A 24,505-nucleotide genomic window follows, 5' to 3' on the forward strand; every position below is an offset into this window, starting at 1 on the left:
GCTTAAAAATCTTTTGCTAGTTTTGCCCAAACTTTTCTCTTGCATTCAATTTAGCAAAAGACAAAGAGGTCGACATCACTATTAATGAAAAATCACTGGATCATTGTTAGATGGATGCCATTCTTTAGAAAGAATATGTGCGTGCCAAAAAAAAAAATCATTAGGAATTTATCTAACTGTTAAATGTTTAACATAAAATTAATCATTTTAAATCACTAGGTAAAAGTATGAGATTGCATTGTTGTTAAATGGATGCTATTTGTTTGCAAGAAGATGGAGCTATAGAGCAAAAAAAAAAAAATCTATTCTCTATTTATCTAATAGCAAAATACCTAACGTAAAATTAATCTTTTTAATTCATCAGACAAAAGTGAAATATAAGATTTTGAATAAAAAGTATGTCACCTATTTTCTTATATCTTAAGTTTGGTACAAACTCGGATAGAAAATTAAGCACAAAAGTCAACACAAAATTATTAAAGAAGCCTAAAACATATATATATATATTTTGTATTCCTATAAGAACTCTTGCAATTTGAAGTTGGTTCAGTTGGAGTTTTTTAAACCTGTGGGACTTTCTGCTTTTCGTCAGTTTGTTGATGCAAAACAGCAAAATGAAGAATATATTCCTTTCACTGAAGCAAGGTCCAATTGTATACATATAAATTTGATCAACATTTCTTATTATTATTTTTTTTAATAAAACACATTTAGCTTTAACTAGGCAACACTAAAAGGCAAATCCCACACTACGTAATTCACTTGCTTCAAGTATTGCAAGGAGGCAAATTGTTGGAAAAAAATATGCCAAAAGAAGTCAATTAGTGCATAAACATAAAAACGAATTGGTTAGAAAACACAAAAGATGGATTTTGTCCGGAAATTCGCCAAAAACTAAAGAGACTTCGCCGTCTGTGGGAATCGAACCCACGACCACGTGGTTAAAAGCCACGCGCTCTACCGGCTGAGCTAAGACGGCTTAGTGACAACTTTTGCTTTACAATATATTTATCGGATTCTTAAATTCTTAAAAAAAGAGGCAAAATGAAAATCAGGAGTCTCCTGCGGCCTCTTCACGGCTTCAAGTGAGTTCTAGAGATAGCGCCTCCCTCTTTTTCCCCTTTCCTCCAAATAAATTTGAAAATATATAAAAGGCTTCTTCATCTTCAGCTGTCTTGAGCAAATAATATTCGGCGGCTGAGCATTTTTTCTGAATTCAAATTCCCATTTTTGATTGATATCTTCCTTCTAATAATGGAGACAACAACAGAAATTAAGGCAGGAGGAGGAGGAGCAGAGCAGCCGCAAATTGTGGATGTCAGGTCAGTGGTAGAAGCCGTCTCCGCCGCCGCCGACGACGATGATGCTGCCACCGAGGCACCTCTTTATGAGGTCGAAAGCCTCTGCATGCGCTGCGAAGAAAATGTAAGAAGTTCTCTACTTTGCTTTCTAATTAACAATGCTTTGAGTTACAGTTTCCGTTTTTTATGTTGTCGTTCAATTTATCACATTTTGGGAATGCAAGGGGAAGAAGAAAAGGATGTAAAGACAAAGGTTTGACTTTTACAGTTATAATTTGGATGCCTTGAGCAATTTGTGAGTTCTGAATTCGATAAAAGATGGATGAATTATTAGTAGGTGCTGGAAGTGAAAAGAATTAATGGTTTTCCTGCATATTTGTGGCTGTAGGGAAAATGTAACTCTTTCTACTTACTCTTTAATCAACTGTAAATTGGGGAATTGGGGACTGCGAGGGAAAAAAGAAAGATAAGACGAAGGTTTGATTTTTGCGATTGTAATTAGGAGGTTTTCAATTAATATAGGTGTTATGAATCCGATTAAGGATAGATGAATTAATAGGTGGTGGTACAATTGAAAGGAGTAATGGTTTTCCTGCATTTTTGTGGCTGCATATGTTTATTTCTGGTCATATTGCTCGTTTCAGTTTGTTTTTTGTTGCTGTTTCTAAGTTGAACTGTTTTTCATCTCTTTGTTGGTTAGAGCTTTATCTTTTCAGGTTTCATGATATTTTACTTTCTTTGTTATCAATTTGCAGTCAGAATGACATTGATTTAAGTAAGAAAAATTAGTTTTCTGTTGCTTCTGAAACAGAAGTAGAACGAGATAAGAGTTTTGACGTTTTACTGACACGAGTTCCTCTTTTCTTTGCTAACAGGGCGTAACAAGATTGTTATTGACTGCAATTCCACATTTTAGAAAGGTATATCTCCCTTTGCTGGTATCATAGAAAGGTTTGAGAAAAACAAACCTAGAATTGATTGATTTTGTGTTAATTTTTTTCTTCCATGGGTGATCACGACTTTGGAGAGGAAACCACTTGAATCCAGCACATTCTTACTTAAAAAGTTCCCTCTGCTTGCAGATATTATTGGCAGCATTTGAATGTCCACATTGTGGAGAGAGGTAATTTGTTCCTTCTTCAGCGCAGGAAAATAAAAATCAGAAGTTGGGTGGGGCAAATCAGATAGTAGGCTTGTAGGTTCTTATGCTCTTATTACTTTCTTAAAGGAACAATGAAGTGCAGTTTGCTGGTGAACTTCAACCTCGAGGGTGTCATTATTGCCTGAAAATTTCATCAGGTGATCGCCAGGTTGTTGTCAATTCAAGTTTACTAGTTATTACTTCTATTCTAGTCTTGGAAATGATGATAGTGACTCGACATTTAAAAGGTTTCATTTAAATTACTGCTATCCATGTCATAGCTTATCATTTGTTGACTTTCTCAAAAAAGAAGCATTTCATGATATCTAGTTAGACAGCACATAAACTAAGGTTACCAAAAGGCAGAAGCTAATCATATTCTGCTAATAACTTATCAGAAGTGTATATTTTAAGACAATCATGTTACAACCTTGAAACTTTGGGCATGATTCCAGGAGCTTTTTCTTTTCTCTTGTTGTTAAAGCATCTTTTGGTGTCTTGTAGAGTGTGTGAGTGATTATGACAAAATATGTGACTTGGTCCAAAAAAAATGCAAGCTTTTGTGGTAGTTCATCTTACTTTGTGCATCTTTTACGTAGTTTTTGAGGATTTTCTGCTTTGCTACTTTTAAGCTTGATGTCTCATAATTAACCAACTGAATCCAGATATGACTCATATCTTCTACCTAGTTCTGTAAATTGACTTCTGGTACTCTTGGTAAAACTTCCTGTTGATTTGAGAGACTGATTGTGCCACATTGAACTTCATGATCCGGCATATGATGTTGCTTAGTCAGTGATGGATTTGATTCTGTATGCCAGTGTACTTATTTGATGTTCTTTTATATCTGTGGACCCATTTCATCACTCTTTCTTATAAGTTGAAAATGTTTTGTCTGTTTGATCTAGTGGCAGGTGCTTTTTCTTGCTTTGCTCAAGCTCCCTTTGCTGGCATTACAGTTTATGGATTATTTTTCTTGATGATTTTTGCCAATTCTTTAATTGAATGCTTCTCAAACTCTTACATTTGGAATTTACATTTCTAGGCCTCTTTGGCTTTCTTCTTCTTGTTATATTGATACTTTTGATGTATATAATTCCTAAATTATTTGATTTGTACTAATTGTTCAGCATTTTTAATTTACTTTTTGGATCATGTCTTGAACAAGGATGACTGGAAATTTAATTTTGTTGCAGATGCTGAATCGTCAAGTGGTTAAATCCGAGTCGGCCACTATCAAGGTATTCTATTAGAGAGTTATTCAAGATAAGGCACACAACTGTACCCTATCTTAGCAGTTGTATAACTGCTGCAAGTCTGTTATATGTAGTTCAAGTTATTCTTTCTTCCGGCAGTCTAGTAAAGGACATTTGGTTGTATACTTGATTAGATGCAGTATGGGAGCTTTGCTAAGTTTTAACACCTAATACATGACCCTGAGCATCTTTTGCATTTGTGCTTCATGTTCCAGTTGGGCTTTCTAAACAAAGGTTTCCTTTTTACGTTATGCTTACTATACATTTTCCTGCTCATGTATTTTTGCAGATCCCTGAACTAGATTTCGAGATCCCTCCTGAGGCTCAGCGTGGCTCTTTGTCCACGGTACAATTTTTCAAACCTTCTTAGCAATGCTAGAATTTGGTTAGCAATTTGAACAATTTCACTCCTAGTATGTCTTTAGGCCGGGTCAAAGCAGTCTGCAGAATTTTTGGGTGTTTCCTGTGGTCTTGCTTTGAAATTGAAAGGCCGTGTTATTTTTGCATGAGTGAAAGAGGTGTTGCAATTGTATTTGGGTATAGGAAGCAGTACTAACTCTTGAGGAGTTTCTCCCACCCTTGCTATAATTTGAGCTATTCGCCATAGTTTTCCCAATCAATTGTTACATAAGTATCTGTATTGTATTTAGATACTGGTAATCTAACAAAACCAAGTATGATCTGTTTATGCAAATTATGATACATAAACAAAAAAAGTTTATGCTCCAAAACCTCTCCTCAAAATTTTGTCTTGAATTGAAGTCAAATGAATTCCAGTGCTATCCCAGGGTGCAGTGCTGTTGCTGGAAAGGTACTTAGACAATAAAAGCACTTTCAGAATGTAACTAGTCCACTCTCCCTAACTTGAAAAATAGAGCTTTTGGTACGGAAAATATTTTCATACCAATGGATGATATTTGGTGTTTTTCAAACATCTTTTACATTTAATGGAAATTAAAGAAAAAGTGATCTTTAATGACAAAGATAAAACTAAAACTAGGATTATCTTTAGATAGAATTTGTTTCTTTTGCATGTGCCTATTTGCCAAGTATGTGTGTTTCTTATATTTTCAAATAATCACCAATTATGTGCATCTATCTATGGATTCATGAAGTAGACAAATTATCTTTTGGCATGAATTACTACCGTCTAATGAACCATTATGTCTATACTAGTTTTTGAAGAAAAAACTGTGAATAGCTTGATGGAAGGCTTTTTTTTCAAAAATAAAAAATAAAAAATAAAAAAAAACTAATTGACAGAAAAGTACTTGTTATGCCCCTAAACAACAAAAATAGGCACTTTTTTGAGAGCTGTAGTGGCAACAATTATTCCGTCACAAGCAGCTGCGTTCCCAAGAAAAAATGCTCCTTATACTGCATTTAGGTGAGATTATATTGGCACAAGTAAGTTTATTTGTTAATCACATGGAATTAAGAAGCTAACTTTCAGAATCCTTCACTCTTAATTTTCTTCAACATCTTCATGCTGTTGTCAAAACCTGAAATAAAATGTGTTAGTGGTGTATATCCAGGTTGAAGGGGTGTTGATACGAGCTGCTGATGAGCTGGAGGCTCTTCAAGAAGAAAGAAGGGTGAGTTTCTTACATTGAATTTAATTATTGGCATCATAGTTATTCTTGTTTTTGTTGTTAAGTGGTCTATCTTTTGGTTTAGAAATAAATGCCCTAACTCCTAGCTTATTTTCTCAGAAAGTAAATTCTCAAACTGCTGATGCAATAGATCAGTTCTTAATAAAACTGAGAGCATGTGCAGCAGCAAATTCATCCTTCACCTTCATTCTGGATGATCCTTCCGGTAACAGCTTCATTGAGAATCCGTAAGACATCATTTCCTATAAAATTGTGAATGCTTTCCCTTCAAAAGGAAAACATTTAGTTTATGCAAAAGTCAGTTCCTGAAATTCCTGTCTTTTTGTATTTGACACTGATGTCTGTCTCTTTAGGTTTGCTCCCTCTCTGGATCCATCATTGACTATTAAGTTCTATGCAAGAACTCCTGAGCAACAAGCGTCTCTAGGGTACCTTGTTGACCCATCACCATCAGGAGAAGCTGGGGATGGAGCATCATTAAATACACAGAATGGTCCCGATCAAATCCAAAGTGAACCACATGGATCAGTTGGTGCAAGAGCTGGTCGTCGAGCAATTGCTCAAGGTAACAGCACGGAAATTGCTGAAGCATTGTTTCGGTATTCTGCACCTGAAGAGGTATGTCGTCTTCTGAAAGCACGCCTTATGGTTTGGAAATTCCCATAACTTGAGCTCTTTTATGCGTTCTCATTAAAGTTTTTGTGGTATTTAAACAGGTGATGACTTTCCCATTAACCTGCGGAGCTTGTGCTGCCATGTGTGAGTGTCGAATGTTCGTTACCAGTATCCTTTCTTCTATCATCTTCTTCACAACTAGTACACAATCTGACAGGTTGCCAAACCATTGCTTAGCAAACTTAGTATAGTGGAGAAGCAAACAATAAATAGGATATTATGTAGGAAACAATTTGGACCGGGTTGCTTCAAACAAATATTTGCAATGCCAGTGGATACTTTTTAGGGTGTCCAACGTTAAAGATTTGAAGGGCCCCTTCTTGTCGGTTCATCCCCTTCTAGATGGCACATTCAATTTGTGCACCATAAGTAAAACTAAATCAAAAGAATGCCTTGCTTAAAAGGATTAGGTGTTTTAGTCTAGTTGGAAGGACTTTTCTCCTCAGTGATGGGGCTGAAGGACCATGAGCATTTGTCAAATTACACTTGGGTTGACAAGTACAAGGAAATTGGAAAGATGCATAGGAGTCATGCCTCCTGTATGCAAATTTTTTTTGTTCACAAATTTCAATAAATTCGCATGGAAAATAGTCAAAAAGTTCTTCACCTGCTTCTTTGTGGTTTCTTCTATTTTTGAAGTCCCCCGTCCATATCTTGACTAAACTTTTATTTCTTTGTAATTTCTTTATGCAATTGTAGTTGTTTCATTTGGTAAGCCTTCACATTAAGCCTTGTTGAGCTTAACCCTCCATAGATATTCCATACTTCCAAGAAGTAATAGTGATGGCATCCTCCTGTGATTCTTGTGGTTACCGCAACTCAGAGGTACTTTTCTGTGGTTGTGTCTATGAAATAGTGGCAAAAATATGGACTAGGCTCTACACATTTTTCTCGCTTTTGACGTGCACTGATGTTATATTTTTCTTGCAGCTGAAACCTGGTGGAAGGATTCCTCCTAAAGGAAAGAAAATTACCGTTCATGTCGAGAATCTAAAGGATCTTAGTCGAGATGTGATAAAGGTATAGTTTGAGCTTGTTTCAGTATCTATGACTGTGATGTACTGTCACTTTGAGAATGGAGTATATCTCGTACTGGTCGTACTCCTGTTCCCATTATCTATGTTGTGCTTTATATTTACATCTGTCTCAAACATGTGTCATTTGAAGAGTTGAAACATAATAAAACACTACTTTCCAATCTTACCTTGTTCTAAATTTTCCAAGGAAAGCATGTTGGAGCAACAAATGGCCATTAACTTTGGCTAGAAAGGCATATTAAGAAACCTTATTTTTTCTGCTCATTTGTCACTCTGAAAATATTGGTTTCTTCAGCTGTGTGCTGTATTGGTGATGAGACAACAAAAGATAGAAAGGAATAATAATCATTTTTGGAACTACTAAATTTTTATGTTGTGAAATGGGTATCAACAAGAGATCATCCTCTATGAATCCCATTGGAAGTTATAGCATTTACATTCTCCCTTTTTCAAACTTCTTTAATTTCTTTCAGGAAGTGTAAATAGTATGTTGTTATGGTTTTGAGTTTTAATTGAACTTGCAATTCAGTTTAGCGGTTCATTAAAGGAGATATGTTATACTCTTCTTTCTTTTTTTAATCATACCTTGAAAAATTCTAGACCGTAAAACTTTAAGTGATGTATCTTCTTTGCATTTTGTGGAATTCGTGCCCCAGTATTGGGTTGGTTACCAGAGTAAGAGTCCTCACATGCTGTTCTAGATGTTTCTAGATAGTTTGACTGTGTGTGTGTGCATGATAGGAGTTCATGGTTCGTCCTCATTTTTTTTTTGGTCATTATTTTTTGAAATTTGTAATTTTGGATCTAAGCAAGAAAGTTTTGTACCAGAAAACTTTTGGCATAGCTTATCTGTATGTGACTTGCTGCAGAGCATCTGATTGTTTACCTTTTCTTGTTTCTAAATTGTAAATTTGTACAAGTTCAACTGCTCTTTGTTTGAATTCTTTCATTATTGTAATCTGCTTATAAACTTGAAGAATTTTCTGACTTGAAAAATTGGGCCTAATCAGTCAGATACTGCTGGTGTGAAAATTCCAGAGCTTGACTTGGAGCTGACGAGTGGCACCTTGGGTGGGGTTGTGACCACTATTGAAGGTTTGATTACAAAAATTAGTGAAAGTAAGTTTCCTTGTAAATCCTCATTTTATTTCTCTATCTACCAATTTCTTGCACTATCATTTCTTGTTCAATTTCTTGAAAATATAGCTAATATTTGGTTACTCTGTCATTTACTCTTCGCTGGATTAATATCCAGCTTGTGTCTAAGATTGCATTGCCAAATTGGTTTCGTAATATCTCTCAATGATTATTCAGAACTTTGTCATTAGTTGATTGTAGTTTTTGGTTTGTTCTGTTGAAGAGCTACACTCTCTCAACTATTTTTAAGTGGTTTTTTCTTTTTGTGCATCCATTTGTCTTTTCTCACCTTTTAGGTCAATTAGGTTTGGACGTTACTTTGTTCTCCTCCTTCCCTCATTTTCCTTCTTTGCAACACAAATTTGAGGTTAGATCCCTCAAATGTGGAGTAATTCTTCATTCTTTTTCAACACCAGAGTATTTGTATTTTATTGAGTGAGTTTGGATCTAGTTCCTAGTCATTTTGCTTCTCTCGTGAATCTTCAAATCACTCCTCCCATGTGACTCCTCATTCTTCGATTCTGCACTCTGCATATACTCCCAGATTTTCTACCCTTCTACAAGCTTGTTCACATGCAAATTCCCTGAGTACCCCATTCTTCCATTGTCTCCGTCATGCAGCCAGATTTTCTAGCAACCACTCTTCTTCAAGCATCCCTTTTACTCCTGTTTCAAACTCAAAGGAGCATTTACCGATAGCCTCATTTGAAAACTAACTCCTTAGGTTTCCAGAACTCCATTACCAGGAGGAGATCTGAGAATATTAACATCTACCTAACGGAGCTTCCTTTCCCCTTCAGCTCCTTCCAGGAGGAAGTTCCTGTGGAATTTTTCAGTTTCTTGGTTTTTGGAAGGTATAAGCCTCTTCTAAATGGATTTCTATGAACAGAAAGGGGATAGCCCTAGTGATCTATTGATAGGCTCAGATTGTTGTGGAAATTTTAGAAGATAGGAAAATTATATATTCTGCATGTCCCAGAAGTGGATTGATGATCATACCTCAGCGTGCCGACAATTTTATTTACGTATTTTTTAAGATTTTGGTTCTAATCGTTGGCAAATTAAAAAATCTTTTGCTTGTGCTGAACTGTTAATGCTAATGAAATTTTTTTTTTAAGAGAGATTTTATATATCAACACTGCAGATCTTGAGAGAGTGCATGGATTCACTTTTGGAGATAGTCTTGATGACACCAAAAGAAGCAAATGGCAGGAGTTCACGACAAGGCTTAACAAGGTGAGTCCCTTGTTACCACAAAATACTCAAAAAGTATAAATACATGGCTGAGCTAAAGTGATGCTATGTTGCAAAGTTCATTTGTATTTGGATGCTATGTTCTAAATGCCTGCTCAAATGTTTATGGTTCCTGTACTATCTTCTTCTCGCATATTCATTGGACTTACAAGACATTTATAGAAGAAAAACTTAGCATGAGTTGTCTGTCTCCCCTGAAATTTATGCTTGTAAATTTGTCCCTCGTTTCATGCAAACCTTTTATATAATACAGCTTTTGAGCTTGGAAGAGCCTTGGACATTGATTATTGACGATGCTCTAGCAAATTCCTTCATTGCACCTGCAACTGACGATATTAAGGACGATCATCAATTATCATGTAAGCATATGCCTTCATTCTCTTCCTGTGATGACGATTCTTCTGTATGTAGTCATATTTTCGGTCGATAAAATTATGCCTCCTGTGTACTTGAATAACTTAAAAGTAGCATATTGCTTCTAAAATTACCCAGTCGAGGAATATGAAAGATCGTGGGAGCAGAATGAGGAGTTGGGACTCAATGATATGGACACTTCTTCAGCTGATGTAGCTTACAATGCAGCGGATGCCGGACCCAATGTTGAAACAGAAGTCTGATATGGTGCGCTTGTTTCCTTAACTGAACCATATGTTTAACCTTGAGGTGTCTTTGTATCATTATTAGGCCGTAACCTCGTATCACTGTTTCAGTTTTGGATTATTTCCCTCGTTGTCATTTGCTAGTGTGGGAGAATTATGCTTGTTAGAATTGCACTTCATGTGATAATTACTTGTATATCAAGTTTTGTTTTCAAGATTTAGAAGGATGAGAATACTTTGATCTACTTAAGGTGGTGTAAACCAGACTGAGTTGATAATGAAGGTGCATAAATGGCACTTGGTCTTGCAAAAGTTTACTTACCCTGAAAGTAAAACTGCAAAATTGTTCTAATATCTCTGAAATCTACTTCGGATGACAATTTTTACAAGATGAATTCGTTAAAGCAGTTTTGACCGGGTGTGATGTCTACAAGGATAAAAATCAAAGAAAGAGGTAAAACATCTTTACAATTACGCTTTAAATTATTCGGCATAATACTGTTCATCTGGGAAGTTGACAGCGCCCATTTGAGCTTGCATTTCCGACACCACATTATCTGTAACTTGAAATTTCGTTCGGAAGTTGCGATTTAAAAAAAAAAAAAAATCACAATTTTTGCCAATGGCTTCTAACCTTTATCATGTATGTTTCCAATTTGATGACATAGTACCTGCAAATTATTTATTTTATTTGATAAATATCTACATCTATACATATTAACAGTTGATGTGAATATGAAGTGAGCCTAAAAGGCACATCTGTTTATGAACATTAATACTGTAATTACACGAAATATAATTCAAATATTTAATATGGATATGGACAAACCTATGTGGAAAGAGTAGTACTACCGTATCTCTATATAATTCAATCATAGATTTCTGGTATAAAAAGTGCAACTCCCTCCTGGGTATATTTTTTTTTTTTCCGAAACGATAGAATTTTATAACTTGAGAAAGTTTTACACTTTTGGAGCAAAGGCTCCTATCTTTACAAGAGTGCATTTAGCACTACAAAGTGGCATAATTCCACTCCAAATCACAAAAATTCAACAGAGCAATTTTGCTCAAGCTATAGCATAAGCTATCATTGTCTTCATTCAATCTTCCAAAAGAGCACATTCGAAACCATAATGACATTTGCTTGACATCCTCTAAAATGACATCTAACGCTATATTCCATGCTTTCCCTCTTTGGAACTGTGCCATCATGTTTTTATTTTCAAACCTTATGTTGATTTTCCTCCATTCTTTCCTTGCTGCCTTGACCATGCATAATCTCACTGCCTCTGCCAGGTCTTGATCTTTGTTCCCTGATGATCTCTCTCTTAGTGACCAGGCTGCTATTCCTTGGTTTGCAGCATTCAAGGCTGTGATGCCAATGCCAAAGGAACTATTTCCTTTCTGATGTTGGATTGCAAGCTTCAGAGTTACCGCCTCCGTGTCTGCTTGTTCCCCTTGTCCACTTTCCTGTTGCCTTCTTGTTTCTGCTGTGCTCCTCCTCTGATTGTGTTGAACTGCATCCAGGTACTCCTTCCATTCTGCAGTTGCCTTTTCACTTACTTTAAAAGGCTCCTTTTGCAATGAGTTGAAAACTCTTGCATTTCTCGCTTTCCAAATCTGTCATAGCACATTAACTGTTAAGGCTATGCGATCATCCCCTTCGTTCCTAGCTCTTGCATTCATCATCATATTCCACCACTGTTTGAAGCATCCAGTTTGGTCTTGAAGTCCATCCCACTGTACCAGTGCAAATTTCCATATTTCTTTTGCTTTCTTGCACTGCAGTAGTACATGTTCGATGGTCTCCATACTCTCTCCACACCCACAGCATACTGGTTCTCCTTTTTTTGTTCTGTTGAAAATCTGAGCCTTGACTGGTAGTCCATTGTTGATGCATTTCCACACAAATATTTTCATTTTGTGTTTGATAGGCATCTTCCATAGAGCTTCCCACAGTTCCTTGTTTGTTTGTTGATAGCTGCATCCTTCCTCTCTGCTTCGTTTTTCCTTTTTGTCCATTTCCTCTTGTTGCAGGATTTTGTATCCATTTGCCACTGTGTATTGACCATTGTTGTTGTGCTTCCATATCATGCTATCTTCCTGGTCAGACCAACTTATTGGAATGCTCAAAATGTGTTCTGCATCTTCCTTGTGAAACACCTTGTAAATCAGATTTCTGTTCCACCTGTGTTGGGCCATGAGTTGTGAGACTTTTTTCAATTCACTGCCCTCTGGTTTCTGTGTCCTTATCCTTCCATCTCTACCATTGTTAATCCATTTATCATCCCAGATGTTAGTGCCTTTTCCGTTTCCCACTTTCTTTTGACAGCCATCCTTGATCACCTCTCTGGCACTCATAAGACTTTGCCAAATCCAGGATGCATTCTTTGGCACTTTTCCTTCTAGCACAGACCCTCCTGGGAAGTATTTCTCCTTCAATACTTTACTTACCAACAGATTTGGTTGTGTCATTATTCTCCATACCTGTTTTGCCAGCAAAGCTTTATTGAACATTTGAATATCCTTGAATCCCATCCCACCTTCTGCCTTGCTCCTGGTGAATTTATCCCATGCTATCCAATGTTGCTTGTCCTTCATTTCTTTTTGTCCCCACCAACATCTTGCCATCATGGTGCTAATGTCCTTGCAGAGCTTCCTAGGGAGTTTATAACAGGACATAGCATACGTAGGAGTAGCCAATGTCACTGCTTTCATCAAGGTTTCTTTCCCAGCTTGGCTGAGCAATTTTGTCTTCCAGTGGTCCATTTTCTTTCTGATCTTGTCCTTTATGAAACTAAATATTTGCTCTTTGGTCCTTGTGACAATCATAGGCAATCCAAGATATTTCCCTTGACTTACTGCCTGTATCTTTCCCAGCTCCCTTTTTATTGAATCCATTGTTTTCTGATCAGTATTTTTGCTGAAAAAAACTGAGGATTTCTCTAGGTTGATTAGCTGGCCTGAGGCTGCCTCGTACTTTTCTAAAATTGTCTTCAATTCATTGGCCTCCTGTTGCCCTGCTTTGCTCAATATCAGTGAATCATCTGCAAAAAAAAGATGAGTTAGTGCAGGTCCATATTTGCTGATCTTCATGCCTTTCATTTTTTGATTTGCCTCTGCTCTCCTTAGCAGACTTGAGAATCCTTCTGAGCAGATTAGAAACAGGTAAGGTGACAGAGGGTCACCTTGCCTTAGCCCTCTTTCTGGCTTTACGAGCTCTCTTGCTTCTCCATTAACACTGAAAGAGTAAGACACAGTAGTAATGCATTTCATTATCCACTTTATCCAAGTTTCACAGAAGCCCATCTTTCTCATCATAGCTCTCAAATAATCCCATTCGACCCTATCATAGGCTTTAGACATATCTAATTTTACAGCCATGCATCCCATCTGCCCTTTCCTTTTATTTTTCAGATTGTGAAGAAACTCATGAGCTAGGATAACATTATCCAGAATTTGTCTGCCTGCCACAAAAGCTGATTGGTTTTTGCTTATGCACATGTCTAACACAGGTTTAAGGCGATTGACTAGGATTTTTGAGATGATTTTGTATAAAACAGAACACAAACTAATAGGCCTATAATGCATTAAGCCAATAGGAATGGGGATTTTGGGAATCAAAGACACCAGAGTATGGTTAATGGATTTGAGCATGTGTCCTGAATGAAAAAAAGCTTGTATAGCCTCAACAATGTCATTTTTAATGATTTCCCAATAAGTTTGGTAAAAAAGGGGTGACATTCCATCACTACCCGGAGCTTTATTGGGATTCATTGAAAACACAGCTGTCCTAATCTCATATTCATCCACAGGTCTGATAAGGATGTTGTTCATTTGATCTGTGATTTTAGTTGGAATCCCCTCAAGTATCTCCTGAATGCTGTTCTTTCTTGTTGGTGTCTTTGATGCAGTGAATAACTGTCTATAATATTTGGCTATTTCCTGTCCCACTGCTTCCTCTGATTCTGTCCAGCTCCCATCCTCTTTCTGCAGTTGGTTCATTCTATTAGCTCTTCTTCTTCCATTAACAACTGCATGAAAGTATTTAGAATTCTTGTCCCCCTCCCTCAGCCATTGCAATCTTGCCTTTTGACTCCAGAATTTTTCTTCTTCCTGGTATGCCTCTTTCAATTGTTTCTTCAATGACCTCACATCCTCCTTGGATAACTTCCTCTCCTGCCCCCTTTTTCCTTCTAATTTGCATTTGATCTCATCTATCTTTTTTTTGGTATTCCCAATCTTGTTTTTGTGCCATTTCAAAAGACATATCCTGCAATTTGTGATTTTCTTTGTAACTTTAAACATCCTGGATCCTTCACATTGAGTTTTCCATGCCTCTTTGACTACCTGGTATCCATCTTCATATTGCACCCATCTTTTATCAAAAAAGAATCTTTTTTTTCTCCTTCTGTTTGCTGGGCATGTGTCTAGCAGCAGTATACTATGGTCTGATGCCCAATTTTCCACATGTGTGCATTTTGCATTTTGGAACACCTCGAGCCACTCAGGGGAGCATAAGCCTCTGTCTAGTCTTTCTTTTATTTCCACATCTTCATCCCAACTATTCCTCCATGTCCATGGTACTCCTTCAAATCCTATGTCCACCAAGTTGTTCCTGTTGATGAATTCTCTGAAGTCTCTAAAAGTCCATTCTTCCCTGTTCCTTCCACCCCATTTTTCCTCCTTACACCTTATATCATTGAAGTCTCCTATAATCATCACTTTCTCACCCCAAATTCTTTTTCTCTCAGTTACAATGGTCCATTGTTGTTTCCTCACATGTCTATCACAACTAGCATAGATTGCTATTATCCTCCAATTCACCCTTGTTTCATCGTCTTCTATCAAAGCTTCAATGGTGAAATCAGTATGCTGAAGTTCCTTTATATGAACTGCATCAGTCCAAAATAATGCCATTCCGCCAGCCTTATTGACTGCGTCTACTACATAGCTATTCTCCATACCCAATTTTTTCTTTATTTTTTGCATCATGTTTTCCTTATTCTTGGTCTCACTCATCATGATCATGTCAGGGGAGAGGAGCTTTTTAAACTCCCTCAGTTGGGGAACTGTCAAGGGGCTCCCTGCTCCTTGACAATTCCACACCATTATCTTCATGGAACACTGGAGGACCAGTTAAGGCTGATCCCCATCCCTTCCCCTGGTGATCCACTCTGGTCATTTGCATTTGCACATCTTATCTTCTTACCTGTCTGTTCCTGATCTGAGTACTCTTCCATTTCTTCATCCCTCAACTGAAATTTCCTTTTTCCCAGTTCTTGAGGCTCATTCTGTTGTTCTGTGATATCCCTCAAAGGTTGTCTTTTTCTGTAATGCACTTTTATTCCTCGTTTGTTCCTCCCTGTTCCTTTTGATTTCTGTGCCTCACCTGTCTCTTTTGTTCCTGAATCTACCTGCATGTGTTCTGTATCTTTATTTTTGTTCCCCAGTAGCAGGTCAGTGTTAGACCCTTCGTTTGTTATCTCCTGCATCACTACATTCCCTGGCTTCTGCGTTAATGGAATGTTCATCAGTTGTTCCACTTGATTGTCAACAGAATCCGTTAGCATCCCTTCATCCTCTTCCTGCTCCCAACTCGATTGACCTTTCCCCATCATCTGCTTTTCTCCATCTTCTTTACCACTGTTCCACTCTGGAAGCACCCGTGATGTCGAAGGTTCTTTATTCCTGTCTCCTTCTTCTCTATGTTCCCTGTTACTTGCTGCCAAATACTTCCCTATGAGTTCCTTCTGTGGTTCTGGGGGGCTTTGGAACTTAGGGATGAGTTCTCCATTCCTATAGAGCCAATGTTGTTTATCATTACCCTTACTGTGAGAGTAGGTACTTTCCTTTTGAGGCGACAGTTTCCCTCCCCCTGCTCTCATCCAAGGACCATATTGGTTCTCACTCTGTCCTCTACTTAGTATAATTTGTGTCTTGCAGCTTCTCTCACTATGACCAATCAGTCCACAGTGGTAGCAGAAATCCGGGCTTCTTTCATATTTAAACTGTAGCCATTTATATCCCCCCTCTAGTTTCACAGCTGTTCCTCTAGGCAGGGGTTGGCTTAAGTCCACTGTAACCCACAATTTCAAATGTTTCCCTTCTTTTCCTCCCCCTTGTGGTATGATTACCTCCTTTACTTCTGCAAATATACTCCCAATTTTCCTTCCCACTTCCTTGGCAATCCAGTGTATCGGCAAATTCCATACCTGTACCCATAAAGGAGCTAAGTTAAAAGCTTCTTCATCCTCTTCAATCCCTGCTCTCCATGATCTAAGAACCAGTATCTGATTATCCATGATCCACGGGCCCCCGTTTAGGATTTTTTCTCTTTCTTCCACTCTCGGGATAAGAAACTGGAACAAGTTTGGTCCCAGTTCTGTTATCCTCAGCTCCTTTGGGTACCCCCATGCCGCTGTCACAAACTTCTTTACTCCTGTGAAATTTGCTACTTTTTCCCCCTTAATTCGTCCAATCAGACTATTCTGGCACTCCAGTATTCCACAATCAGCATCCTTTACCTCTAATACAGCCCCCTGCATTTCTGACAAAGACAGTGCAAATCTTTGAACTATTTCTGCCAGGTCTTCCTCCATGACTTGCAATCCGAATACTTAGGGGATTCTTTCGTTAAACACAGACAAACGTCACAGATCCAAACACACCTAAACTAATATAACTAGGACAGCAAGACAATTTAACACCAAACAAACTTCAGTTCATAAAGGACACTTCCCAACAGCTAATCAGAAAGACCACAAGCTAACAAGGGAGAAAAAACTTATAAAAAGCGAATAAAAGAAGAATAGAGCAAATACTAAAAGAAACACAGAAGCAAACAAGGTTAACGGTTTAAGAACCTCCTAGCTCATGAGAACTACACAATATTATGGGTCATAGCTGTAAACTAGCATGTTTACCGCCTATTTAGTAGCCTTTGTTTCTTCCCTGCTTTCGGGCCTGCAAATCCTTCAACTATCCGCACTAGATGGTCATCTGAATTGTTTCAGGTTAGTCCACTTCCTCTGTTTCTTGGATTTTCTGGCGAAGCTCCAACTATTCCCTCTGCATACTCGTTTCTGAAAGAAATTCGTATACCAGAAGGAACCTAGAGTTTTTCTCACGATGATTCTGATGTACAAGCCCAAGGATTAATGTTCTTGGATCTCACAGTGGTGATAGTGTTGTTTGCTGAATTTAAGAGCGCAATTGTTTTTTTGAAAGTTTGAAATTTTAGAAAGCTCCCACCTTGGGGAGAGAATCTCAAACTAGAGAGAGAAAGCCACTACTTAGAGAGTGGTTCCCCCTCCTGGGTATATGATAAGTGTTTCTTGCGGAGGGGAAAAGGAAATAAGGATAGAGTTAAGTGCTATATTAAAATTAGTTAAAGCAATTCATAGCTTCCAAACTTTCTCCACCTATTGATTTATAGAATGCTATATATGCAAGGATGCCTCGTGGCCATTTCGCTATAAATAAATCAGCTTGTCTAAAGAAAATTGGTCTTGAATAAGAGATTTTCTTTGCTTTTTTTGTCAAGAAAAAAAGGCTTAACGGACAGAAAAGGCATTGGAGTTATGGAAACGAGGAAATTTCTTGGCATCATTTTGCTGCTCTTTCTTCTTACCATTTCTAGTAAGATACTCAGACCCTCTTTTCGCTCTAAAACCTGATTGAGGTAGTGTTCTAAATGTCTATCCACATCTATACATGAATATTCTTTCTTTCCATTGAATGCTCTGGAACTGTATTACATAATTGAGTCCTTTTCGCCCACTTTACTTGATTTTATCAAAGGACACTAATGGTCTGAGCTCTTTTCTCTATTACCCATATGCAAGGACTTTAGAGTGTATTTAGTTTTTTTCTTATTTTGTAAGTAAAATGTGCAAATACTCACTCTTTGATTGTTTGACAAATGTTGTAGACGATGTCATGGGAGCTGAAGCTGCAGCATGCTCTAAACCGTCAAAGTATTTTGACGGCCCTTGTTTGTTTAGAGGAGATTGTCGGTTTTCCTGTTCAGAAGAAAATTATGCTGATGGCAAATGTAGCAAGCCTTTTGGCAAATGCATTTGCTATAAGCCTTGTTATGCATGAACTAAAGCACATCTCGCTGGACCATAGTAACAATAATTATGCTTGTGATGGGTTTCCTTATGTGGAATTAAAAACTGTGGTATAACTAACATTGCGAGCAGCTCGTGGTAATATAAGATAGCATGTTACCTATTATAGCAATGGTGAGCTTTTTAGTATGAATGAATTATGAATGTGTACTTATGAATGATTGAACGTTACCTATTATAGCAATGCTATAACTAACATTGCGAATACCTCATAATATGAATGTAGAGCTGTCAATTATACCCAAAATCTAACAACCCATCCAACCCACCTACTAATTTGAGAGGTTGGATTGGGAAGTTGGGTTTTGGATTAATTTTGGGTTGGGTAATAAAAATTCATATATATTTTGGACGGTTTGGGTATTTATGTTGGGTACCCATTACCCAATTTAAATTTAAAAAAAAAACAAGTTAATTTAAAGCGGTATCCGACCTGCCCCGTTGAGGAATTGTAATTTGGAGCGGTTCAGATGATGAGCCCATTGAAACATGATGTGACACAGGCTTTTTTTTATTTTATTATTTTTTTTAACTACGTGACGCAGCTTCAATTGCTTGGTTCTGAGCAAAATGTTGAGCTTCTTTATTTATTTGTTTCTACATTTCCATTTTGGCCAAAAGCTTGTTTAACTTTCCAATATGCTCCGCCAATGACAAATATTTAAGATGATGAATCCACTTAAAATACAGGGCTCTGTTTCGATTGCTGAGGTTGTTCGAGTCCTACCATGGATGAATAGGAGGTTTGATTATATTAATTAGCAGGATTTCATTAGCCAAACATTGATTTTTGTGGTTAGTAATTACAATTCCTCAACTGGGATCATATAATTAAAAATCCGCGTTACCCGACCTGCCCCACACATATATATATTTTTTATTTTTTTATTTTTATACACATACTATAAAATAATAATATAGAGCTAAATAAGTAATTTCGTTGAACAAATTACATTACAAATATGAGAGACTATAGTTATTTACAAGATTCATTTATGGCTCAAAATTTCAGTTTATAACTTTCTTTAAAATGTGATTGGGTTCAAATAGTTTAAACAGTTAGTATGTGTGTGTATTTGTGAAAGTATATTAGTGTGAATTTTAGTGTGTTTGTATGTGTAAAAATAATGTATTTCAAAAGAACTTAAAAAGTGAGTCTGTGCTTGCATCTGTAAGTGCTTTAGTGTGTGAAAATATATTTATGTGTGTGAAATTTTTTTTTTTTTTTTGTATATGAAAATATATTTGAGAGAGTTTATGTATCAAAATCTATTATTTAATATATTGGGTCATGGATTTGAGATAACCCAATATGACCCAACCCAAGATTAACCCAATCTAAAGTTGGACGGGTTGGGTATAACCCATTTAAATAAAAACCCAACATTAACCCGCCCAAAACTCACCCAACTCGCCCAATTGCCAGGCATATATGAATGTTACATATTATAGCAAAGGTTCGATCAAAGCTCGACTTGAGATTGGTCAATATTAAATTCAAGTCAAGTTTGAGTCAATCAAGTCATCAAATTCAAACCGAGCATAAAGAGATTCAATACATTAATTTGCGAGCTGACTCAAGAATACATACATACATATATGTGCATATATACACATCTACATGCACATATATATACACACACACACACACATGTATGTATATTATTTTTATTTTGATAGTGAAATTACTTATACATCTTTAATATTTTTATTATTTATTAAGGAAAATGACTATTTTATTGATTCTTTAAAAAACAAAATAATTATTTTTATTTTGTAAGCTTGAGTAGGCTCGAACTCAAGCTTGACTATGTTTGAATTTGAGGTCGAGTTCAAATTTGAGTTTTACATTGAAATCTCATCGAGTTCAAACTCAGTAAAAGTGAGTCGAGTTCATTTCAATTGGGCCAAAATTTAAATCGATTTAACTCATTTGCAGCTCTTGTTAAAAGGTAGAGCCATATACATATAGATCAATCAACATTCCAGAATATGAGGCTTCTTTCAAAATGAAGAGCTCATATGCAATTTGTCCTACTCAATCAATATCTATATCTATATAAATTTGAAAAGGGATTTTTAACAACAAACTTTCACACATCTTCCCACTCCCAATTCCATTTTTCTAGCATTTCACATTTAATTTAATTTATAAAATATATCCCTCTTAACTTCCACATCTACTCTTCACATTTGAAATTGTTGGCTATTTTTTAAAGTTATTTCATTTCAAATTGTTAATTAATGTGTATGTTATCCTATTTGAATTTCAACATATCACGTTTCCCGATTGCCGCGCGTTATTTATGATTCCACTCCAATTAAGACTTCTATAAGATCATAAGAAGAGATAACAAATATAACATCCTTTCATGCTTTCTCATTAATTTAAAAAAGTAAGAGAAAATGTTATTTACACTCCCATTTTTGTTATTCACACTTCAATAATCATTTTGATCATATAGTTTTCATTAATTAGACTATATGATAAACAAATGGTGGAATTGCAAATAATAAAAAATGAAGTGCAAATAAAATTTTCCTAAATGAGAACTAAGAAGTGGCTTTCATGCCTTTCTATTTTAAATAAGTAAGAAGTGGCTCCACTTAGATAGGAAATTGTTATGAAATTTATTAGTGGGAAGATAAATAAAGAGAACACATTGCCAAGCTTAGTAAAAGTAAATGATAATATTTTATCTTTTAACTTAGTAATCCTGAGTAAAAAGGCAATATTAAATAGAAAACAAAAAGGAATAATGCAGTGGATTTAAAAAATCAAGAATGGTACCATTCATGAAATCTAAATTATGAAATCATTAAATAAAAAACAAAGTACTACTGGCCTTTTAACGTGGAATTTTTTTTTGAAATATTCATTTTGATAAAAATAATGATAATAACAACACCAATTCTACCAAAATTTTTTTAAAAAGTAACATTATAGTTTAAGAGAAAGATATAGAACATTCGACCCAAAAATACTAATTAATTTGTATCTATCTGATCCAAATTAGACCCTGATTAGATTTGAATAAGAGTGCACAACCTAAACACTAAAGATAACTACTGGTATCATTAATTATTTTATGTATTCTTATTGCTGTCTTCATATGTAAATATGTGTTTGCTATGTTAATATATATATATATATATATATTTATGTAAATATGTATTTGCTATGTTAAAAAAAAATATATTTATATATGTATATATATTGATTGTAGTGCTTGAGGATATTATACATATTATCAGTTTTTCATTTCCATTTTTAGATGCTAATAATTGCAACCATTGTAATCAATTTTCAATTTTATATTTTCATTATGGTAGGTAAAGTTAAATATATTAGGCCACAAGAATATGAAGCTAGAGGTTGGGTGTGGGGTAGGAGGGAGGGAAGGGAATGATGAGGAGTTGAAAAGTGGCGGGAAAGGTTGAAGAAGAAATGCGGATTACAAGGATGGGCAGAGAAAGGAGAGAAGAAGAAAGGGGATTGCAAAGATATGACAGAGATGACAAAAAAATAATAGAAAGAGTGGTATTATGATAGAAGGTACGAAAGTTATAGGAGGCATTTGATGATTAGGTAGCGGGTAAGAAATGAGGGTAATTTTTAATAATTTTGAGAACTCTAAAAACACATATTACAGAGATTTTTTTAAAATATACATTAAAGTTTATGAAAAATATTAATTTAAATGTAGTCAACAATTTTAGGGGTACAAGATAGGAGAAACATTTTTTTTTCTAAAAATAGAAGAAAATAAAATGGTTAAATTTATTTTTTTATATTATAAATTTTGATATATAGGTATAACATAATATGCTTTGTCGGATATTGATAAATTGATTTTTTTTTTTTTAAGAAAACTCTTCTAACCTTATCACCCAACCTAACCTTCTCCTTAAAAGCGTTAATCATTCCTCTATCATGTAAATCATTATAAATTAAATTCTTTTCAACATGTTAAGCATACACTTCTTTAAAATTAGTCTATATTTATTTATTTATTATTCTATACCACAACATATTATATAAATATATATATACAATATTATTTTAATTTGAAATATAACCCATGCATAGCACGCGTCAAAATACTAGTATCAACAAAATCAACATAGATATAAAACTCATTACCAAAACATCCATCGCACACAACCATTTAATCAAAGATTGGCTTCTAGTAACAGGGTACTACCTTTCAATAACAAGAAAAAAATCAATTACAGTTGATAAAGTTACAGTACCCTTCTAGCAGATTGTGCATCTGCATAATTCACAACAAAATCATAACTCAATTAAAGTATAATTCATTATATTCAACTCAAAACACTATTGAGTAAAGATGCACGTAGTGAACTTAGTATCTATCAAACAGCAAATGCCTCGCCACTACCAAACATAAAAAGCATTTAATTAGTAAGACAAATGTCTCCATACAGCAAGTGCTAAACCAAACTTTCAGCTCCCTTTGAAAATAAACGAATCATATGCAGCCCGTTTTGCTTCATCTACACATATCAGTAAAAGCCACAAATATGTAGAGCTCAATAGAGAACATCAATCTGATTCTGATACAATCAATTCCAGCAACAAAAGATAGCATACTTTAAGTATGGATTAGCTGTTTGGATTAACTGCTCCGTTGGAATTAGCTGTTTTTGGGGTGCTTTTAAAAAATTTTACCGTAACAGTATATATGAAAAACTTTTATTATAAATATTTTTTAAAATATTTGATTTATTGTATGGATGAGATTGTTTTAAATTATTTTTATTTGTGTATTACTGCAACATTGTATTTGAATTTTTGAAAAAATAGTCAATCCAAACAGTATATTCTAAATCCATTGTAACCCAAAGCCCTAATATTATTCAATACAACCTTAGATTAGTTTGTAGCATTAGGAAATTGTCGTAGAATAATTAGAAAAGGTAATAAAAATTGACAAAGTTCTAACACTCTCCTACCACATCCTTCACCTCTACTTAAAGCTGTTAATCGAACCAAGTAACTCGCTAGCCGAGCTCAACCCGGCTCAATAAGAGCTCGACTCGATTCGTTTACTGAGAGAAACGAGTCAAGTTCGAGTTCAACTTAGGCTCATTTAATAGACGAGCCGAGCTATGCTCGATTCGTTTAAGCTCAATAGGATCGAATAGTAGGGTCATTAGTGTCATTTCATTGTGTATTGATACTTTTACCTAATTCACTTTCCTGTTTCTAGCCCTAATTTTTTCTTTCCTCTTTCGGCTTTGCCCTAATGTTCATCTCCCAAACGAGTTCGAGCTCGAGTTCGAGTTTTCGATCGAGTATACTGAGTCGATCTCGAACAGCTTGTGAAACTCGAATTACTAATCGAGCGAGCTCGAGCTAGCCGAGCCAAGTTTTGAATGGATTGGTCTATTTTTCAAAAATAAAATTTTCAAATACTATACAATAATATACCAACAAAAATAATTTTAAAAAATCTCATCTATATAATATATCAAATATTTAAAAAAAAAATATTTATAGTAAAAATTTTTCATTTACATTGTTATAATAAAATATTTTAAAAATATCTCAAAAACTGAATTAGAGATTGGTTTCATTTTGAATTCACCCCCAAGCCTTATCAACGGTACACGAACAACAAGACATACCCCACTAGCGTTCTAATACAGCCCATCTGGTCCGGACACGCGTTATTTTCCCCGCATGTACTTTTAACTTCTGGTTTTCTTTCAACAACATCAAAAGACCACAAAGCCCAACAACTTCAGCATAATTACGAAAATGGTTGACGAAAAATCACGGTAGCTGAAACAGCAACTCCTCCGGCCGCTTTTATATATATTAGGATACCATTTAATCATTTATATTTATTTACGAGTGAATTATCAAAAAGATCACTAAATTATCAAATATAGTACGAGTTAGTCATAAAAATTTTTGTTGTTACTACAAATGTCACCAAAATGGCAAAAAAGGCCACCGAAGTCATTTTATCAAATTCTATCAGTAAAAATGTAAAATAATCGACAAATCATTAAAATTCAACTATTTTTTGGTAAAATGATCTTTGACAACTATTTTTTTGTCGATAGAATTTGGTAAAATAACCTTAGTGGCCCTTTTTGTCAATTTAGTTACTTTTGTGTCCATAAAGAAAATTTGATGACTAATATGTGCCATACAATCTTGTTTGGATTGTTATTTTTAAGAATTTTTGCAAAAAAAAAAATTATAACAACTTGATATATATATATATATATATTAAAAAATATTTTCATAAAAAATTAAAAATTTTCTATCAAAAAATCGCATTCCATAGCCGTGCACTGTTTATTTAATCATTCATTTACGCG

The 24,505-nt window shown here is 35.4% G+C and overlaps 1 protein-coding gene and 1 non-coding gene across 9 annotated transcripts; one reads left to right on the plus strand and one right to left on the minus strand.

Annotated features, from left to right (window-relative positions):
• Nucleotides 1-906: 906 nt before the first annotated feature.
• Nucleotides 907-979, minus strand: TRNAK-UUU (transfer RNA lysine (anticodon UUU)). Its single transcript has one exon. It is a non-coding gene; the product is annotated as a tRNA-Lys (tRNA).
• A 79-nt stretch (nt 980-1,058) lies between these two features.
• On the plus strand, nt 1,059-18,260 carry LOC113708732 (uncharacterized). Of its 8 annotated transcripts, XR_011821109.1 has the most exons (19): nt 1,059-1,425; nt 2,177-2,221; nt 2,384-2,424; nt 2,530-2,611; nt 3,639-3,683; nt 3,988-4,044; nt 5,234-5,293; nt 5,411-5,538; nt 5,665-5,929; nt 6,028-6,094; nt 6,741-6,811; nt 6,917-7,006; nt 8,034-8,142; nt 9,305-9,396; nt 9,668-9,773; nt 9,907-10,467; nt 11,353-11,540; nt 17,560-17,654; nt 17,947-18,260. XR_011821109.1 is itself a non-coding variant. In XM_072065121.1 (17 exons), the coding sequence occupies exons 1-16, from the start codon at nt 1,255-1,257 to the stop codon at nt 10,029-10,031; spliced, it is 1,554 nt and encodes a 517-aa protein (XP_071921222.1). In that variant the 5' UTR covers nt 1,059-1,254; the 3' UTR covers nt 10,032-10,035; nt 17,947-18,260. The 8 variants fall into 8 exon arrangements, 1 of the variants encoding a protein (XP_071921222.1); XR_011821107.1 differs by lacking the exon at nt 17,560-17,654; XR_011821110.1 differs by lacking the exon at nt 17,560-17,654 and having other exon boundaries at nt 9,907-10,035; nt 11,310-11,540.
• The last annotated feature ends 6,245 nt before the right edge of the window (nt 18,261-24,505 follow it).

This window comes from Coffea arabica, chromosome 9c (assembly GCF_036785885.1).
Source record: "Coffea arabica cultivar ET-39 chromosome 9c, Coffea Arabica ET-39 HiFi, whole genome shotgun sequence".
In the NCBI taxonomy this organism is placed as follows: domain Eukaryota; kingdom Viridiplantae; phylum Streptophyta; class Magnoliopsida; order Gentianales; family Rubiaceae; genus Coffea; species Coffea arabica.

What these genes read in the sequence shown, in the direction of transcription:
- LOC113708732 (XM_072065121.1), top strand. Translation starts at nt 1,255, where the DNA reads ATGGAGACAACAACAGAAATTAAGGCAGGAGGAGGAGGAGCAGAGCAG. An exon ending in TGTCCACATTGTGGAGAGAG is followed by an intron (nt 2,425 to 2,529) that starts GTAATTTGTTCC and finishes ACTTTCTTAAAG; the next exon opens with GAACAATGAAGTGCAGTTTG. An exon ending in TCACGACAAGGCTTAACAAG is followed by an intron (nt 9,397 to 9,667) that starts GTGAGTCCCTTG and finishes TATATAATACAG; the next exon opens with CTTTTGAGCTTGGAAGAGCC.